This window comes from Peromyscus maniculatus, chromosome 18 (assembly GCF_049852395.1).
Source record: "Peromyscus maniculatus bairdii isolate BWxNUB_F1_BW_parent chromosome 18, HU_Pman_BW_mat_3.1, whole genome shotgun sequence".
Taxonomy (NCBI): Eukaryota; Metazoa; Chordata; class Mammalia; order Rodentia; family Cricetidae; genus Peromyscus; species Peromyscus maniculatus.
The window spans coordinates 12,201,770-12,217,775 of record NC_134869.1 but is presented as its reverse complement, the minus strand read 5'-3'; the positions used below and the strand labels follow the sequence as shown (position 1 = coordinate 12,217,775).

At 45.2% G+C, this 16,006-nt stretch overlaps 1 protein-coding gene across 5 annotated transcripts in view; it reads left to right on the top strand.

Moving 5' to 3' along the window:
* Positions 1-16,006, top strand: part of Stab2 (stabilin 2) — a 166,889-nt gene that overhangs the window by 71,945 nt on the left and 78,938 nt on the right. For 4 of the 5 annotated variants that reach the window (XM_015998482.3, XM_076554567.1, XM_076554566.1 and 1 more), the window contains exons 26-31: positions 3,290-3,385; positions 5,063-5,158; positions 7,352-7,399; positions 8,723-8,859; positions 9,294-9,408; positions 12,993-13,070. In XM_015998482.3, coding sequence (XP_015853968.1) covers positions 3,290-3,385; positions 5,063-5,158; positions 7,352-7,399; positions 8,723-8,859; positions 9,294-9,408; positions 12,993-13,070 — 570 coding nt within the window. The remainder of the gene's footprint in view (positions 1-3,289; positions 3,386-5,062; positions 5,159-7,351; positions 7,400-8,722; positions 8,860-9,293; positions 9,409-12,992; positions 13,071-16,006) is intronic. The other variant, XM_076554565.1, reaches the window with a different exon arrangement.

Below are 16,006 nucleotides of genomic sequence, written 5' to 3'. Positions count from 1 at the left end.
GGAAAGGCGCAAAGCTACACAGAGGAACCTTGTCTCGAAAAACCAAAAGCAAAAAAAAAAAAAAAAAAGAAAGAAAGACACTAAAAAAAAAAAAATGAAAGTGGGGGGGATCTAAAAGAAAAGGAGAAGTTTGGACTTGCACAATTATAGACTGTATGCAGATGCCAGTGTGGGTGTGGTACAGTGCAAGGCTCAGAACTTCACTCAAAGGATGTCCATCTGGCCCCAACTTCTGGCCCGTCTCCTAGGTAAGATGGCCTCCAGCAGCTTCAGCCTTGCCCCTGATCTCCTTCAGGCACAGTAGATTCATCTTGGGATCATTTCCACCAAGCCCAGGATTCATTTTCTCTGGTTGACCCAAATTGAACACTTTCATGGTCCTCCTTATTCCCATCAGCCCTTGTATATAATTGCAGATTTCAGACCCTATGGCCAGGGTCTGTGCAGGCAGGGACAAACTCAATCTTAAGCTCTCTACTGGGAACCTGGGCTGAAGGCTATAGCCATGTTTTGTTATATAAATCAGAAGAGGGAATAGTGGTGTTCCCAAAACCATTTTCTAGAAAGAGCAAGCAGATACTGGCAAACAAAATGTAGCAGATGTTTACATAAGCATTCACACAGTCTCGCATCTGTCTGACTCTCCTTGTGAATCACTGAGTTGGGTGGGGGGAATAATCAATGACTAGGACAAGGGCCCACAAGTCACTTTAGAGAAATGATCTCATGTAAGGGGATAGACCCACATGAGTGACAAACATTTCAAACCCATGCAGAATGAGTACACGGTCTGCCTGTCACACCTTGGGGTCTAGTGGCGACTGTCCTATTTACCCTTCTGATCTCTCTGACAACATAGCCTGCTCGTGGGTCTAGAGCAAATGAGCTTTCAAATGAGCCCTTGGGAGTCTAACCACAGAAGAGCCTGCTGCAGACTCATGCCTCACCAAGCACTTAGTAAATGATTGCAACTTTGGTTCATTTGTGTTACCAGGCTGCATTTGAGAAAAGAAACAAAAATGTCTTGGTGTCTGGATTCATTTTCTAGGCTTTCCCATGACAAAAGTGTCACAAACTAGGCCTGAGATCAAAGTCAGCTGGCTCCTCCTTCTCAGGGATACTGGGCGAGCCTGCCCCTTGCCCCTCCCCTAGCCTGGGGTGGCCAGCTGGCCATCTTTGGTAGAGACACATCACCTGACCTCTGACTTCACATTCCTGTGGTGTTCTCTCTACATATGCATCTCCTGTTTGCATGTTTTCACATGGATGCTGGTCATATTAGATTCAGGATCCACACAACTCCAAGATGACCTCATCTTAAATAATTGCACAATAACTACCCTATTTCTAAATTAGATCATGTTCTAGGGTACTGCAGGACTTTAACATATGAATTCGGGGTTGAAGAACACCCTTCTGTATCTACAGCATCTATATCCTCTTCCTACAAACAGATGTTAAGTGTCCTGAGGAGAGATGGAAGAAAGAGAGGGTCTCTACGACATATTTAAGAAATCAAATAAACCCCATCTAAGATTGCCTTCACTTGGTTGCAGCTGGTTTAAAAGGTTTTAGACACACCAAATGGATACGAACTTTAATTTCTGTGAATATTGCTTTAAAAAGACAAATACATCAAATATATGAAGAACTATTAGTGTTGGGGACATGGAGATGCTGTCCCAACGGCAGATGGAGGAAATTCAACCTCTAGCTAATGAGCTTGGGTTCTACCATGCACAGGGTGTACTTGAGTTTCTTGTAGGTATAAAATATTGTACACACACACATATATATATAAAATATACACACTTGCCTTATAAAGCTCATATAGCAGGTGTTATTGTTAAAGACAAAAATCGTACAATGGAAGTTCTATTCACTTCTTTTTTTAAATTTATTTTTATTTTACTTGCATGTAAGTCTGTGTGAGGGTGTCAGATCTTGGAGTTACAAACAGTTGTTATGTGGATGCTGGGAACTGAACCCGGGTCCTCTGGAAGAGCAGTCAGTGCTCTTAACCACTGAGCCACCTCTCCAGGCCTCTATTCACTTCTTCCCCCAACTGAAAGTTCTTGTGTCGACCCCCACTGGGGTGTATATATACTTCCAAAATTCATCCTAAACAGCGCTCCTCCAGTCAAACATGGTTCCTCACCTCTGTTCGTGTCTCCTGACATTTCTCTTCAGTTTAAATGCCTTCCCCAGCTGGCTTGTCACCCCTCATGACCCAGCAGTGTCCCACTTCTGAAAGAGCATTCTTAGTGAACATCCTAAGCCCACACACTCCCTCTGAACAGTTCACTCCCAGAAGCACCTCACCAGCCAGTGGCTCCACAAAGCTTGTGCCTCTTCTTTTCCAGTTTGTTAAGATCAGATCCTTCTCGTTATCTTTTAATGGACTTCTGTCTTTCTCTAGACTCATTGGTGGGTCCATGATAATCCTGTTCTGTTTAACTCAATTAAAAAAATTCTTTTAAAACCATGTTTTAAATGTCAAGATATTTCATTTTCATGGAAAACAGCTGGGGAAATAAAATGGGAAATTAGTTATGAGCTGATGTATTTTTTCCTTCTGGCATCTTCTATGGCCGGGTTGTTAGTTTCCTTTACATTGTGGTAATCGACTGCAGCTTTCTTGGTTCACTGTCTGCCATCAACATGAAATTTTTCTCATTTTACCACGTCACTGTCATCATCATACTTTATTAATTAGCTGCAGACACAAGGACCATGATTCCGCCATTGAACAAGTGAGGGCTGGATACAGCCTGCACCCTGCCTACTGTAGTAAGGGACTAAGCCCTCAAGCAGAAGGGGCACTTACTAGCTACATGAAGCTACATCTGCTGCTGAGCCGTGTGCTGTGGGTTGTCTAGGCAGAAGTGATGCCTTGAATCCATCTACTCAAAGGGGAGGCATTATCTGAATTAAGCAGTGTCTTCAAGCTAGCAATAGCCTTGTACATGAATAAGCCATTGCTTTCTTAATCTTTCTAGATATAGGGTCAGCTTTTGCATTGTGATGGCCATTGAGTCTGAGCTCTCTTTATTGTGAAGTCAAGAATTTTAAAAGAAAGTAAAAAGGACGGTGATTGGGCAGCATAATGTTAATGTGTGGTGACCAAGTGCAGTTGACTATGTAAAGTGACCGGCAGTCTGGAATCTAGTCTCCACTCTTTAGGAGGGGTAAATGGCTATGGTTCCCAAAGTCTGCTTTCCAGTGTAATAGGGTGCAAGGCCTGAGAGTGCTTGCTTCGGTAATCCCTCCTGTCTTCTTGGAATTCCAGAATGAATGTGAGTGCAAGGAAGGATTTCGGGGAAACGGGATTGACTGTGAACCAGTCATTTCATGCTTGGAACAAGCAGAGAAGTGTCACCCCCTGGTGAGTTACTTGATGTTTCCTTCAATACTAAACACACAAAAAAAAATTATTGAGCAAGAACAAAAATCAGGTTGTGGAGCCACTTCTTGTGACCATCAGAAGATACCCGAGCAAACAACTTGAAGAAGGTTTGTTTGGCTCCTGGTTTCAAAGGTTTCAGTCCGTGGTCACCTGGCTGCGTGGCCTCTGGGTAGTGTATGGTGTGGCAGAGCATCGTGGTGAGGGGTGTGGAGTGATCAAAGTGCCTCACTTCATGGTGGAGAGGAACAGACAGAAAGTAGTTGGAAACAAAACATGACCCCATGGGCATGTCCCCAGTGACCTACTTCCTCCAACCAGGCCCAACCTGCACAAGTTTTGACCACCTTCCATTAGTATCATTAAATTTTGAATCCATCAATGGAGTCATCCATTAACACAGTGTTCTTTGGGGAGGACACTTCATATCCAATCCCTAACATGCCTAGCCATGAACAAAATCTCTCACCTCCAAAGGGCATCCCTAAGCAGAATTTGAGCAGCTAGTGCAATCTCCACTCTATTTCAAAGCTTGGGAGAAACAGCTTGGGTTACCAGATAAGATGCTAGGCAGCAATTGAATTTGAATTCAAGACACAGAGAGTAAGTTTTGGGCAAAGGTTCAGTGTGCCCAAAATATTGCACAAGATGAGTTTATACTAAAATATATTCATCATCTGTCTGAAAATCAAATATAACTCTCTTGGACTTTTCATTTGCTAAATATAGCAGAGATGAAAAGAAAGAAGTTTGTTGTGATGAAAAACAGCAGCGGGAGCATCCTGCTGCCACACTGAAGGCTGTGGGCTGCAGCGGGAGCATCCTGCTGCCACACTGAAGGCTGTGGGTTGTAGCGGGAGCATCCTGCTGCCACACTCAAGGCTGTGGGCTGCAGCGGGAGCATCCTGCTGCCACACTGAAGGCTGTGGGTTGCAGCGGGAGCATCCTGCTGCCACACTCAAGGCTGTGGGTTGCAGCGGGAGCATCCTGCTGCCACACTGAAGGCTGTGGGTTGCAGCGGGAGCATCCTGCTGCCACACTCAAGGCTGTGGGTTGCAGCGGGAGCATCCTGCTGCCACACTGAAGGCTGTGGGTTGCAGCGGGAGCATCCTGCTGCCACACTCAAGGCTGTGGGTTGCAGCGGGAGCATCCTGCTGCCACACTGAAGGCTCTGGGTTGCAGCGGGAGCATCCTGCTGCCACACTCAAGGCTGTGGGTTGCAGCGGGAGCATCCTGCTGCCACACTGAAAGCTGTGGTTTGCAGCGGGAGCATCCTGCTGCCACACTGAAAGCTGTGGGTTGCAGCGGGAGCATCCTGCTGCCACACTGAAGGCTGTGGGTTGCAGCGGGAGCATCCTGCTGCCACACTGAAGGCTGTGGGTTGCAGCGGGAGCATCCTGCTGCCACACTCAAGGCTGTGGGTTGCTACTACAGTCTTTCAGCCCTGAATTTGCAGGGGTCTGTTGCTGTCTTTCCTGTAGAAGTGGGGAATCAATCTTAGGGTGGTGAACACACACTAGGCAAGTGCTCTACCACACGATTCCCAGGTCTGAATTCAGAGTTCTTATCTTAGAGCCGACTATCTCTCAGATGCGTATGAGTCAGGTCTAACATCTTAGTTAAGAAAGCAAGCCGTTTCCTCCATCTTGGTTTTCTCAGGCCACCTGTCAGTCTACTGCTTCTGGTGTTTGGAGCTGCGTTTGTCAAGAGGGCTATGAAGGAGATGGCTTCTCGTGCTATGGAAATGTGCTCATGGTAAGTCCCTAGTGAGAACCTCAAAGTGCAAAGTCAGAGAGCACACACAGCAGGAAAATGAATGTCTCAGCTAAGATAGCCTTAGACAGATAGTGCCATCTGCAGACCCTTGTCCAGATTTTATATGAAAACACTTGTTTTTTGCGATAGCTCATGTTTGGTGGGTCACTCATTGTCACAGGCTGCAGCAGCTTCTATTTGGTACTTTCTGCACACAGAGCAGACTTGCCAACTTTTGCTTGCCAATCTGTCGCACAAACTTCCCAAGTGAGCAACTGGCTTCCCTCTACTGGGCTGCATGGGATGGCTGCCTGAGTTCCCTTGGGTCCTATGACTCCCATGGATACCCAGAACATCCTGGGTTTATCCATCCTGAATGAGGTGGTGGTGGTATATATGTGTGCAAATGCCCTCTGTGTACTGTGTACCAGATGTTTTGCTAGGTCCTTTATGCAGCAGCATCTCATTTAAACCTCACAACAGTTGTTTGGGATTAACGCTATTATGATGCCCATTCCACAGGTCCGCAAACTAAGGCTAAGCACATAAGCACATAAGCACACTTATTTGTCTGAAATGTTGGTATCTGTCTATGTGCCAACAGTATAGAGCATTCTACCCATGCAGTATGGGCCACACCCACCTGTCACTACTTCTCCACCTCTCTCTCCCCCCAGCACTGGACTATAATCTCAAGGGGGAGGAGCTTATTCCTGTGTCACTCACATTTAAATACTTATCAAAATCCCAGTTTTCAGCACCAGATAAAAGAAAAATAAATAGAAGGGAAGGTATGGTGTATTGTAGATAAAAGGAAAAGAATAGCCAGAGGCAGACATCTGGGAGAGTGCAGAGTGTACATGGCCAGAATGAGCCAGGCCATGTGAGGAGAGCGGGAGTGAGCGCAAGAGAGGAGCCGAGGTACCAGCCAAGAGGGGTGGCCTGGGCCAAGAGACTGCCAAGAGGACCAAGAAGACCAGTGTAGAATGGCTGGATTGTATAGGGAAGAGCCATTGGGGAAGGGCAGCCCAGTGCCTGGCCTGCAGAGTTCAGTGTAGGGGGCGAGTATGCCAACCAGAAGGACCCTGTAACAGGTAGGGACTGAAGGATGGATGCTGAGAGAACCTGGTGGCCAGCAACAGCTTTAACATATTAATAGGCACCTCAGTTAGCAGTTTGTCCTGGTTTGACACCTAACACTGACCTTTTTCCTCTTACCATTTGTTTTTCTCACACAGTCAGGTTCTTGTTCCTCTTCTTCTCTAAAACCTTCGTTCTAGAAGTCACCTAGAACCTAGAGCCTCCCAAACCAAAGCCACTCCAGCGCCTGTCCCAGGCTGCTGTGGCAATGCCCCCCCCCCAATACACACACCCCTGCTATGTTTGGGGAGGTCCTACCCTTTGCCTCTCATAGGCATTCACTCACTTAAACCAAGGAGCTGTCCCCAGTCCAGCCCTGGAGCTTAGACTCCTCCATCTGCTGTACGTGTCCCCAAACCCTCCAGCAGTTCCAATCCCCCAAGTCCCTGACCTTCCGTGGAAACAAACTAATGTCCAAAGCCTCTGCCTGTCCCTGCCGAGTCTTCACCCAGGCCCTCATTTTCCCCAAAGAAGCTTTCTGTAGGCCATGGCAAAGCACAGTGCAAATCCATGCCCCAGCCTTCGGCTCCACACTGGCTCTGACTGGGCGCTGTTTGCTGAGCTCTGGGAACCTTCTTGGGGCCTAGGTGGCTGTTGTTTCTCATCAGCTAAATTCTGTTGTGTAAGAGCTTACATTGGAAAAGCTAGACTTATCTCAGTCTAACAGGCATATCCAAACTATAGCCCATAGGCCTGTGCACCCCCAAGATAACTATGACCCAAAACTGTAAATTTATATAAAACATTATCAGAGCTACCTTTGCTTTTTTCTTTGTAATTATTCTTTGTTATATGGTTCCTAAGTGTGAACTTTGTAGATAACAACATTGTTTGACACACTCACCTCTAAAGGCTAGTCAGGCCCCTGAGTGTGAAGGCCACCTGCAGCTCTTGCTCACGTGGCTGGGGTGCAGGTTCACATCAGCCTGGGGAGGCTGGCTCTGTGAAGAGCCCAGCTCAAGAGGGCGGGTGCAGGCTGTCCAGAGCCTCCCTGAGGTAACGTTTCTGTGTTCTCTCCTTCTTCTCCTGCCCTCCCTCGAACAAATGACTAAGGGATTGTCCCTTCTCTCTGAAGCGGCTGGATTTTACCAGTGGATAAATGTAAGTCCCTGGATCTGCGCTTGAGCACCAGATCATTTTAGAGCACTGGAGTTTGTGCAGTAAAAAACTGGAAGTGTATGGATGGGTTGGAGGGGTGAACAGCAGCTCCCCACCTTGCATGCACTTTAGAATCATGGGGGCACCACACCCCTGGAGACTGATTTGATAAGTCAGGGGCTTGGCTTGGATGCCAGTGTTAACACGTACAGCCAAGCTAAGATTGCTGGTCCAGGTTATGGTGGGGTGGCTGAGTTACAAGCAATTAATACATAAGGATAGCACTATCCATCACATAGCTCTTTCTTTGAAAGCGGAGCATGATTTGCATCATAATTCACTAAGATTTGGACTTACAGCTAACATCTGAGGAACTTCATACATGCCTAGCTCCCTGCTCAACATACTGGGAGAGCTTACTGATAGCTGAGTATCAGAGTCCAGTCTCATCCTGGCCCCAATGTCTGGATCTCTGTCCTCTGACTGAATGGACCATGGTGTCTGACCTAGCCAGACCTCGTTATGGATTGTTTCTCTTTAAGTAAGTATGTACCAAAACAGGTCTTGCTTAGTCGGCACTCACTCAGAGAACAGCTCCCTGTATGTTCCAGAACATTCCAGGACCCACTCTCCGAGCATGATGACTTCCCTCTAGCCACACCATGCACAACACTTTCACCCCACATGCAGTGCCAACCCTGCAGCAGGTTGGACAGGGCACATTTCCCCCAACCTGCTCTAAATGTTGTAGTGTTAGGTGTTTAACATCAGTTCCAATGGGAGTGTTCACCAGAAAATCAGCAAGTTCTATAAACCTGGATTTAGGGGTTTGGAATTGAGTTTTATTTTTGGTTGATTTTTTTTAATACAGTTGTTGAATATAACAATAGACTTTCTGGGCATAAATGAGATGTAGTTAAATGTGATCCAGGCCCTCATTCTCTGTAGTCTCCTCACATTCTCACTCTAAAGACATCAAAGAATTCATAGTTCTTTGTGTGCCTGCACACACACACATAACACACATACACACACATCAAGACTATTTATCTGACTTTTCATTCAGACTTAGGATGACAAAGTATGACCCAATCTGGAAACTCTGTAGTGTTATAAAAACCCACACACTAAAAATTTGAAAGACTGATTCTCAAAAGAGAATGTAATTCTTCAGCCAATAGCTGGGTGAACTTGGGGAGAGAAAGCTAGTATCTTCCCAGCATTCCTAGAATTACATCACAAGGAAAGTCATCATCTCTGACAGCACAAGTCAGCCCACTAGTCTCCAACACTACTCAGGCCACTTTCTCTCCTCCTGTGATTCAGAATGCTTCCCTGCAATCCATGCTATCTGCCACCTCGAACCTCACTGTCCTCGTGCCTTCCCAGCAAGCCATTGAGGACATGGACAAGAATGAGAAAACCTTCTGGTTGTCACGGAACAATATTCCAGCCCTGATAAAGTGGGTGTCATTTACCTTATTTTCCATGTTATGTGACTGGCATCAGTGTTAATGTTCCTTAGTTCAATGTAGAGAAGGCACATTATCCTTTACTTCCTAGGATGCCCCTAGCAACCGTCCCCTGGGTCAGGGGAAATTATCTGTTAACAGCTGACTCTAAACTAAGCACTGTGCTTTGCATATCATTCAGTTAACCCTCCCAACACCTCTGAGATGGGTGTTACAATTATTCCCATTTGACAGATGTGAAAAGCAAGGCACAGAGTGGTTAATGACTAATTCCAGCTAAGGCTGATCACTTCAGGGATGGGGGGGAAGGGAGGAGAATGTGAAGTTTGAGTGTGGTAGTCTGGCCTCAGGGCTTATCCTCCTCTTCAGTGGTACTACCTGGTGCATGAATATTTGACTGTGATCCTTATGATCTGGTGCTTTAGATATCACACACTACTAGGCACATATGGAGTGGCCGATCTGCAGATCCTGTCGTCCTCTGCCATGCTAGCAACATCCTTGCAAGGAAGCTTCCTTCATCTGGACAAGGCAGCCGGGGTAAGAGCACTGTCATCTGGCTGTCTGGAGCACAGTACCTTCACTCATGTTGTCCTCTCTGAATTTCTGTGATGGAAATTTCCAGATATGTGCACAGAAAGAAGCCTGTGTGAACATCACCCAGTTGCAACAACGATCACACACATACACATTTAAAAAAAAAAAAAAAAAAAAAAAAAAACAGAAAAACAACTAGGCTACAGCAATATATTCATTAATTTTCTTGTCACTGTGATCAAATATTTGACAAATGCAACTTAAGGTTTATTTTGACTCACCGTTTGAGAGGAAGTCATGATGGCAAGAGCTTAAGGCAGACGGTCGCATTGTCTACGTCAGGAGAGATGAATAGGGAGCTTGACTAGCTGTCTACTTTTTATGCAGTCCAGACTCCAGCCCATGGACTAATGTCCCTGATAGTTAATGTAAGTCTTCCCACCTCAATTAACCCAATTTAAAAAGTCTTTTGTAGACATGCCCTGGGGCTTGTTCCACTGTGATTCTAGATCCCATCAAGTTGACAACCTGTATTAGCTATCACAAAAGGGAAAAATCAGTTTATCTAACAGAAGGTCACTGGGTTTATCAACCACACTCCAGGGCAGGACCTGTGCCCAGTAGTTGACCAATAAAAAATGAACCCCATGTTTCTTTGGGGGCGGTGCTTTTTGTTTTATTTTGGCATTTATTATCTTCCTGCCTTTTTGTTTGCTTTAATTTTCATTTTGTGTTTTTGTGGTTTCTTTTTAAGAGAAAAAGAATATAAAGTTAGGTCGGGAAGGAAGTGGGGAGAATCTGGGAGGAGTTGGAGAAAAGGGAAAGCATGATAAAATATATCGTATGAAAAATTTTTAATAAAAGAGAAGAAAAAAAGACTAGCTATCAGAAGCAGTGATCCAAATGCAGACCATCGAGCTCCTCCTGACATGACCAGGAAAGGGTAAAGGACAGTCAATGCCATGACTTTGATTCTGATGCACAGTTAAGTAAGTAAGGCTGGTGACCCCTAACCTCTTAAGAGGAATCATCACCAGTAACTGGATGTCATGTAAGTTAGCTAGACTGAAAGCCTATAGTGAGTACCTACTCCGCACATGCATGTGTCATGAGTACTTACTCTGCACATGCATGTATCTTGAGTACCTACTCCGCACATGCATGTGTCTATGAGTACCTACTCTGCACATGCATGTATCTTGAGTACCTACTCTGCACATGCATGTATCTTGGTGCTAGAGCCAGGGCAGTGGCCACGGAGGAGTGGGACTCCAGAGAAACTGTTGTCTGGCACTCCTGGAGTCTGTCAAGAACTCACATGCCAATTCGATGGGGGAGTCTGGCTTCAGGACTGTGAGTGGTGGAATGTTAAAGTCATTCCCTGAGTTGAACAAAGTGGGGGTTCTAGCAAACAGTGGGGACGGCTGCGACCATGAGTCATCAGCCATGGGCAGGAACGTCTCAGAACTTCCCAGCTTCCCTTTCAGCCCGTGAGCATTAGGAAAAGAATCCACTGAGTTGAGTCTAAACATGATGCTCATTGGCTGATGTAGAAAACAGAAAACTCTAACACATGCTTCCATACATAGTTTATAAATTTTCCTTTGTAAATCTTTGGAAATTCCAATGACACTCATGTTATATTCTGAATTGTTTAAATAAAAATATGAGATAAAGATTTTGGGTAGAGCTGGGCATGGTAGAACATGCCTTTAACACCAACCCTGGGGAAAGCAGAGGTAGGTGGATCTCTTGTGAGTTCAAGGCCAGCCTGGTCTGTATAACAAGTTCCAGGCCAGCCAGGGATATACAGTGAGAACTTGTCTCACAAAATAAATATTTTTTATAAAAGCTAATGGTGTGAAGATGCAGCTAGTGAGAAAGAACACTGTGGAGTGTTGCACACCTGTGTTTATCTGCTTAACAACACTACAGTGTATAAATCAAATAGGTGAGCCCAGCTTCCTGCTGTGGAACTGTAATCCCAGCTACTCCAGAGGCCAAAGCAGAAGGATTACAAGTTCAAGGCTTCCTGGGGTACAGAGTGAGGTCACGGCCAGCCTGGGCAACTTAGTGAGTCCCTGGTTTAGGAATGAAAAGTAAAAAGAAGGTTGGAGACTGAGGGATCTGGATGCAGAGATCCACGGTTAGGCCCCGGGTGGAGCTCTGGAGTCTAATTAGCGAGAAAGAGGAGGGTTTATATGAGTGAGAATTGTTGAAACCAAGGTTGGATAAAGCACAGGGACAAATAAATCGCCAAACGAATGGAAACACATGAACTATGAACCAAAGGCTGAGGGGTCCCCAACTGGATCAGGCCCTCTGAATAGATGAGACAGTTGATTGGCTTGATCTGTTTGGGAGGCATCTAGGCAGTGGTACCAGATCCTGTGCTCATTGCATGAGTTGGCTGTTTGAAACCTGGGGCTTATGCAGGGACGCTTGGCTCAGTCTGGGAGGAGGGGACTGGACCTGCCTGGACTGAGTCTACCAGGTCAATCTCAGTCCTCGGGGGAGGCTTTGCCCTGTAGGAGGTGAGAATGGGGGGTGGGTTGGGGGGACGGGGAGGGGGCAGGAGGGGGGAGAACAAGGGAATCTGTGGCTGATATGTAGAACTGAATGGTATTGTAAAATAAAATAAAAGGGAAAAAGAAGGTTGGAGATATAGTTCAGTGGAAGAGCACTTGTGAAGTCCTACATTCAACCTCCAGTGCTCCCAGATAAATCAATCAAACAGCTGGAAGAGGGGATTTGAATGTCATTATTCCAGGAAGAAATAGATGACTCAGATGATCCTAATTAGATAACTGCACAGTGTATATAACACACTGAAGTACCACACTGCATACAAAAGGTAGGGATTGTTATTGTTTATTAATTTACAACATGACTTCATGTATACTCTTACAGTATAATTATTGTAGTCAGGCTAATCCACTGGTGTTCCAAACCAGTAATTTTCTTAGCAACATTAACATCCACCTTGGCATGGCTATCGAAGACGCAAGATAAATCAGTCAAAGTCCTGACCTAGAGGAGAAAACCATCAAACACACATTTTTCTTAAGTTCATTCCTGTGTCTATTACAATAAAAATATCCCATTTTAACAAAGAGATGTGAGCCAGGTGGCAGTGGCACATGCCTTTAATCCTAGCACTCTGGAGGCAGAGGCAGGCAGATCTCTGTGAGTTCGAGGCCAGCCTGGGCTACAGAGCAAACTCCAGGACAGGCACCAAAACTACACAGAGAAACCCTGTCTTGGGGAGGGGACGACAAAAAAAAAAAAAAAAAAAAAAAAAAAGTCATGTGACAGGTGGCCTGATTTGTTTCCACAGCCTCTGCACATGGAATTTGCATGCTTGGGGTTAGGCAAGTGTCCCTCCTCCCTAAGATCTGGATCTAGGAGAAACTGCAAACAGAGGTCACAGCGGGGAAAGAAGAGGAAACCAAACCAACCAGAGCTCAACTGCTCTTGACTGGTAGACAGTCGGTCACAGTCTATAGGACCCAAAACTCTGGTTACTGCTGCTCAAAAGGCAGGAACCCCCAAGTACACTCACCTTCCCATTGCGTTTGCACTTGCAGAATATCACAATTGAGGGGGCATCCATTGTGGATGGTGACAACGTGGCCACAAACGGAGTGATACACGTCATCAACAAGGTAAAGATGCCCCTACCCACGAGGTGGAGTTGCCTCCCACTCTGTGATGTTTTCCTACATAGTGTGATTTGGGGCAAATAAAAAAAGTTAGACTTAATATCAAATGACCCTTCATTCTCTTGGCTAGAACCTCATGGAGACTCCATTCCTTAAGACGTGGCTATAACCCACACCACGTGTAATGGCACATGTGCGGGCTTGTGTCACACGTGGGCCTCGTATACATATTCTCTTGTATATGGAAACATCTTAGGAGGTGCAAGTCTAAAATCAAGAACGGGGAAAGCAATTGGTTATCACTATTCACTCCCTTCTCTGCACTACTGTATTCTAAAAAAACGGGGTAGAGAAAAACCTGAGAAAAAATAGGAAAGCACCGAAAAACTACCATAAGATTTTCATTTTTCACCTAAGTCCCAAATCAATAGTCTTCATAGGTATGAAAAAGAAGAAAAAACAGGAAATGGGGTTGTAAGCTAACCCATAATTTTCAGTTACTATATTAGGATCTTTATTTTAAAAGTAATTTCGAGTATACTGGAAACTTCCAGAAGGTAGAGGGCTAAGGGAACAATTCTAATTAAAATTGTTCTCAGTTTTTAAAAGCTATAGCTCAACTCTTTCTGTTCAAAAGAGAGACTATTTGTGAGTCTCCATGTTTATCAAAGTCCTTGCACTCCTTCTGCATTATCTGGAAGCTTAAAACACAGCACCGTTCAGCAGGAGAGTCAGCACTTAGGGGAAATTATGACTCCATGTGATACCAAGTGACAAAACTGCTTATCAACAGCCGGTCTAGTCTTAGCTTTCTGGAGTGCTAAAATACATTTATCAAAAAAATTCATTAGTCAAAAGAAGAAACCTAACATTGGGCTGGGCCGATGGCTCAGTGGGTAAAGAGCTGTCACACGAGCCTTGAAGAGCTGAGTTCAGATCCAGTGTCTGTGTAAGGGAGCAGAAGGGGAAAGCTCTTTAACCAGCCCGTCAGTCCAGCTGAAATACTGAGCCCTAGGCTCAGTGAGCACAAAGACACACACATTCACCTCTTCTCTCGCGTATTTTTGATGGACAACTTCCTTAGTAAGATAGTATCTCAACCCACCTCTTACTCTGAGCTTATTACCATTGGATAGTAAGTCCCAAGCTTTCTATGGTCTTCCCACACAGCCCATGTCTACTGAGAAAATGCTAAAATGATGTCTGAGTTTGAGCTCTTGACCAGCTGTATAATGGAAGTCATATAGCCTCTCCAAGCCTCATTCATCTTCCTTTGTGAGGATGAAATACACCCTCTACTTCAAGCCTTCTACTAAAGGACCCTCAGTAAATGCTGGTTTGATTCCCTCTTCCTTTGAAATCCCATGATTTTTCTGTATAGAATTTATTTGGCATAACCATCAATTGTCCTATACTGATGCCTGTTTCCTAAGACCCTTCAGTGACTATATTCTGGGAGACATGTGGCTGCATCTCTCTGTGTCACTCATCAGAACAAGCACCTTGCCCTATTATAAGAATTGGAATTTCTGAAGGTCCATTAGGTTCCGGGCACTGTGGGAAGTGTCACACCCCCACCTGGTGTCCCTTGTATTTGTTTTTCAACACTAAGACAGTGAGTGCTATATATTGTCCTCACATCACAGATAAGACAACACTCCAAGTTAAGTAATTGGGTTAAGGAAGAATTGACATGAACACAAAAAGTTTATGATTGATCCCTTCTTTGCCCCTGGATTTCATAGCTCCCTCAAAAGCTCCTCTGTCAATTGGAATCCTGCCTCCTTAGTTAGCACCATTATGTACAGTTGCGGACTGTGAGCTGCATAAAGATGCTTGGCCAAAAGGGAGAGTGGAATTCAAATCCAGCCCACAGTACTTTGCTTTGTACTCCCTGGAGTTTAAAAAAAAAAAAAACTTCCTCAAGGAGGGGTAGCTTTTATGAAGTCTGTCTTCATAAATGTATTTTGTTGTGTGGCATGAACATAAAGCCATAAAGGTCTAGCAGACCATCACCTCACAGCTCTCAAATCTGCCATGCCTATCTAATCTGAAGTGCCCCACCCCACCCCACTTTAGTTCTGTTATGTTAGATTATTGGGGAAACTGTACAAACAGAGGCAGAAAGAAAGAGAAGCTAGGCCCAACCTTAGGTGGGGTTTTAGGGTTTCTGTTGCTGTGATGAAACACCATGACCAAAAAGCACATTGGGAGGAAAGGATTTATTTGTCTTACACTTCCCTATCACTGTTCATCATCAAGGGAAGTCAGGACAGGAACCTGGAGGTGTGCAGAGGCCATGGAGGGGTGCTGCTTACTGTCTTGCTCCCCATGGCTTGCTCAGCCTGCCTTCTTATAGAACCCAGGACCAGCAGCCCAGGGATGGCACCATCCACAATGGGCTGGGCCCTCCCCATCAATCACTAATTAAGAAAATGCCTTACAGGCCTGCCTACAACCTGATCTCATGGAGGCATTTTCTTGAAGTTCCCTCCTCTCAAATGACCTTAGCTTGTCAAGTTGACATAAAAACTATCCAGCACAGGTAGGACCATGTTTATTCATGGCAAGGGGCCATCGTGTCACCCATTTGTGTGGATACAAAAAAAAAAAAAAAAAAAAAAAAGCTACATAAGATGGGATACAGCCCCTTATATGGGCGGAAACTACTACACCATAGTCCCTTCCTTCTGGAGCTGCTTGGTCTGGCCACAAGGGGAACTGGGAAGTGTAATCTTTTAGCAGGAAACGATCATTCCTAACTCTAAAAGGATATAAAAATACACAGCAGGGCTGGGCAGTAGTGGCGCATGCCTTTAATCCTAATCCTAGCACTCAGGAGGCAGAGGCAGGTGGATCTTTCTGAGTTCGAGGCCAGCCTGGGCTACAGAGCAAGATCCAGGTCAGGCACCAAAACTACCCAGAGAAACCCTCTAGGG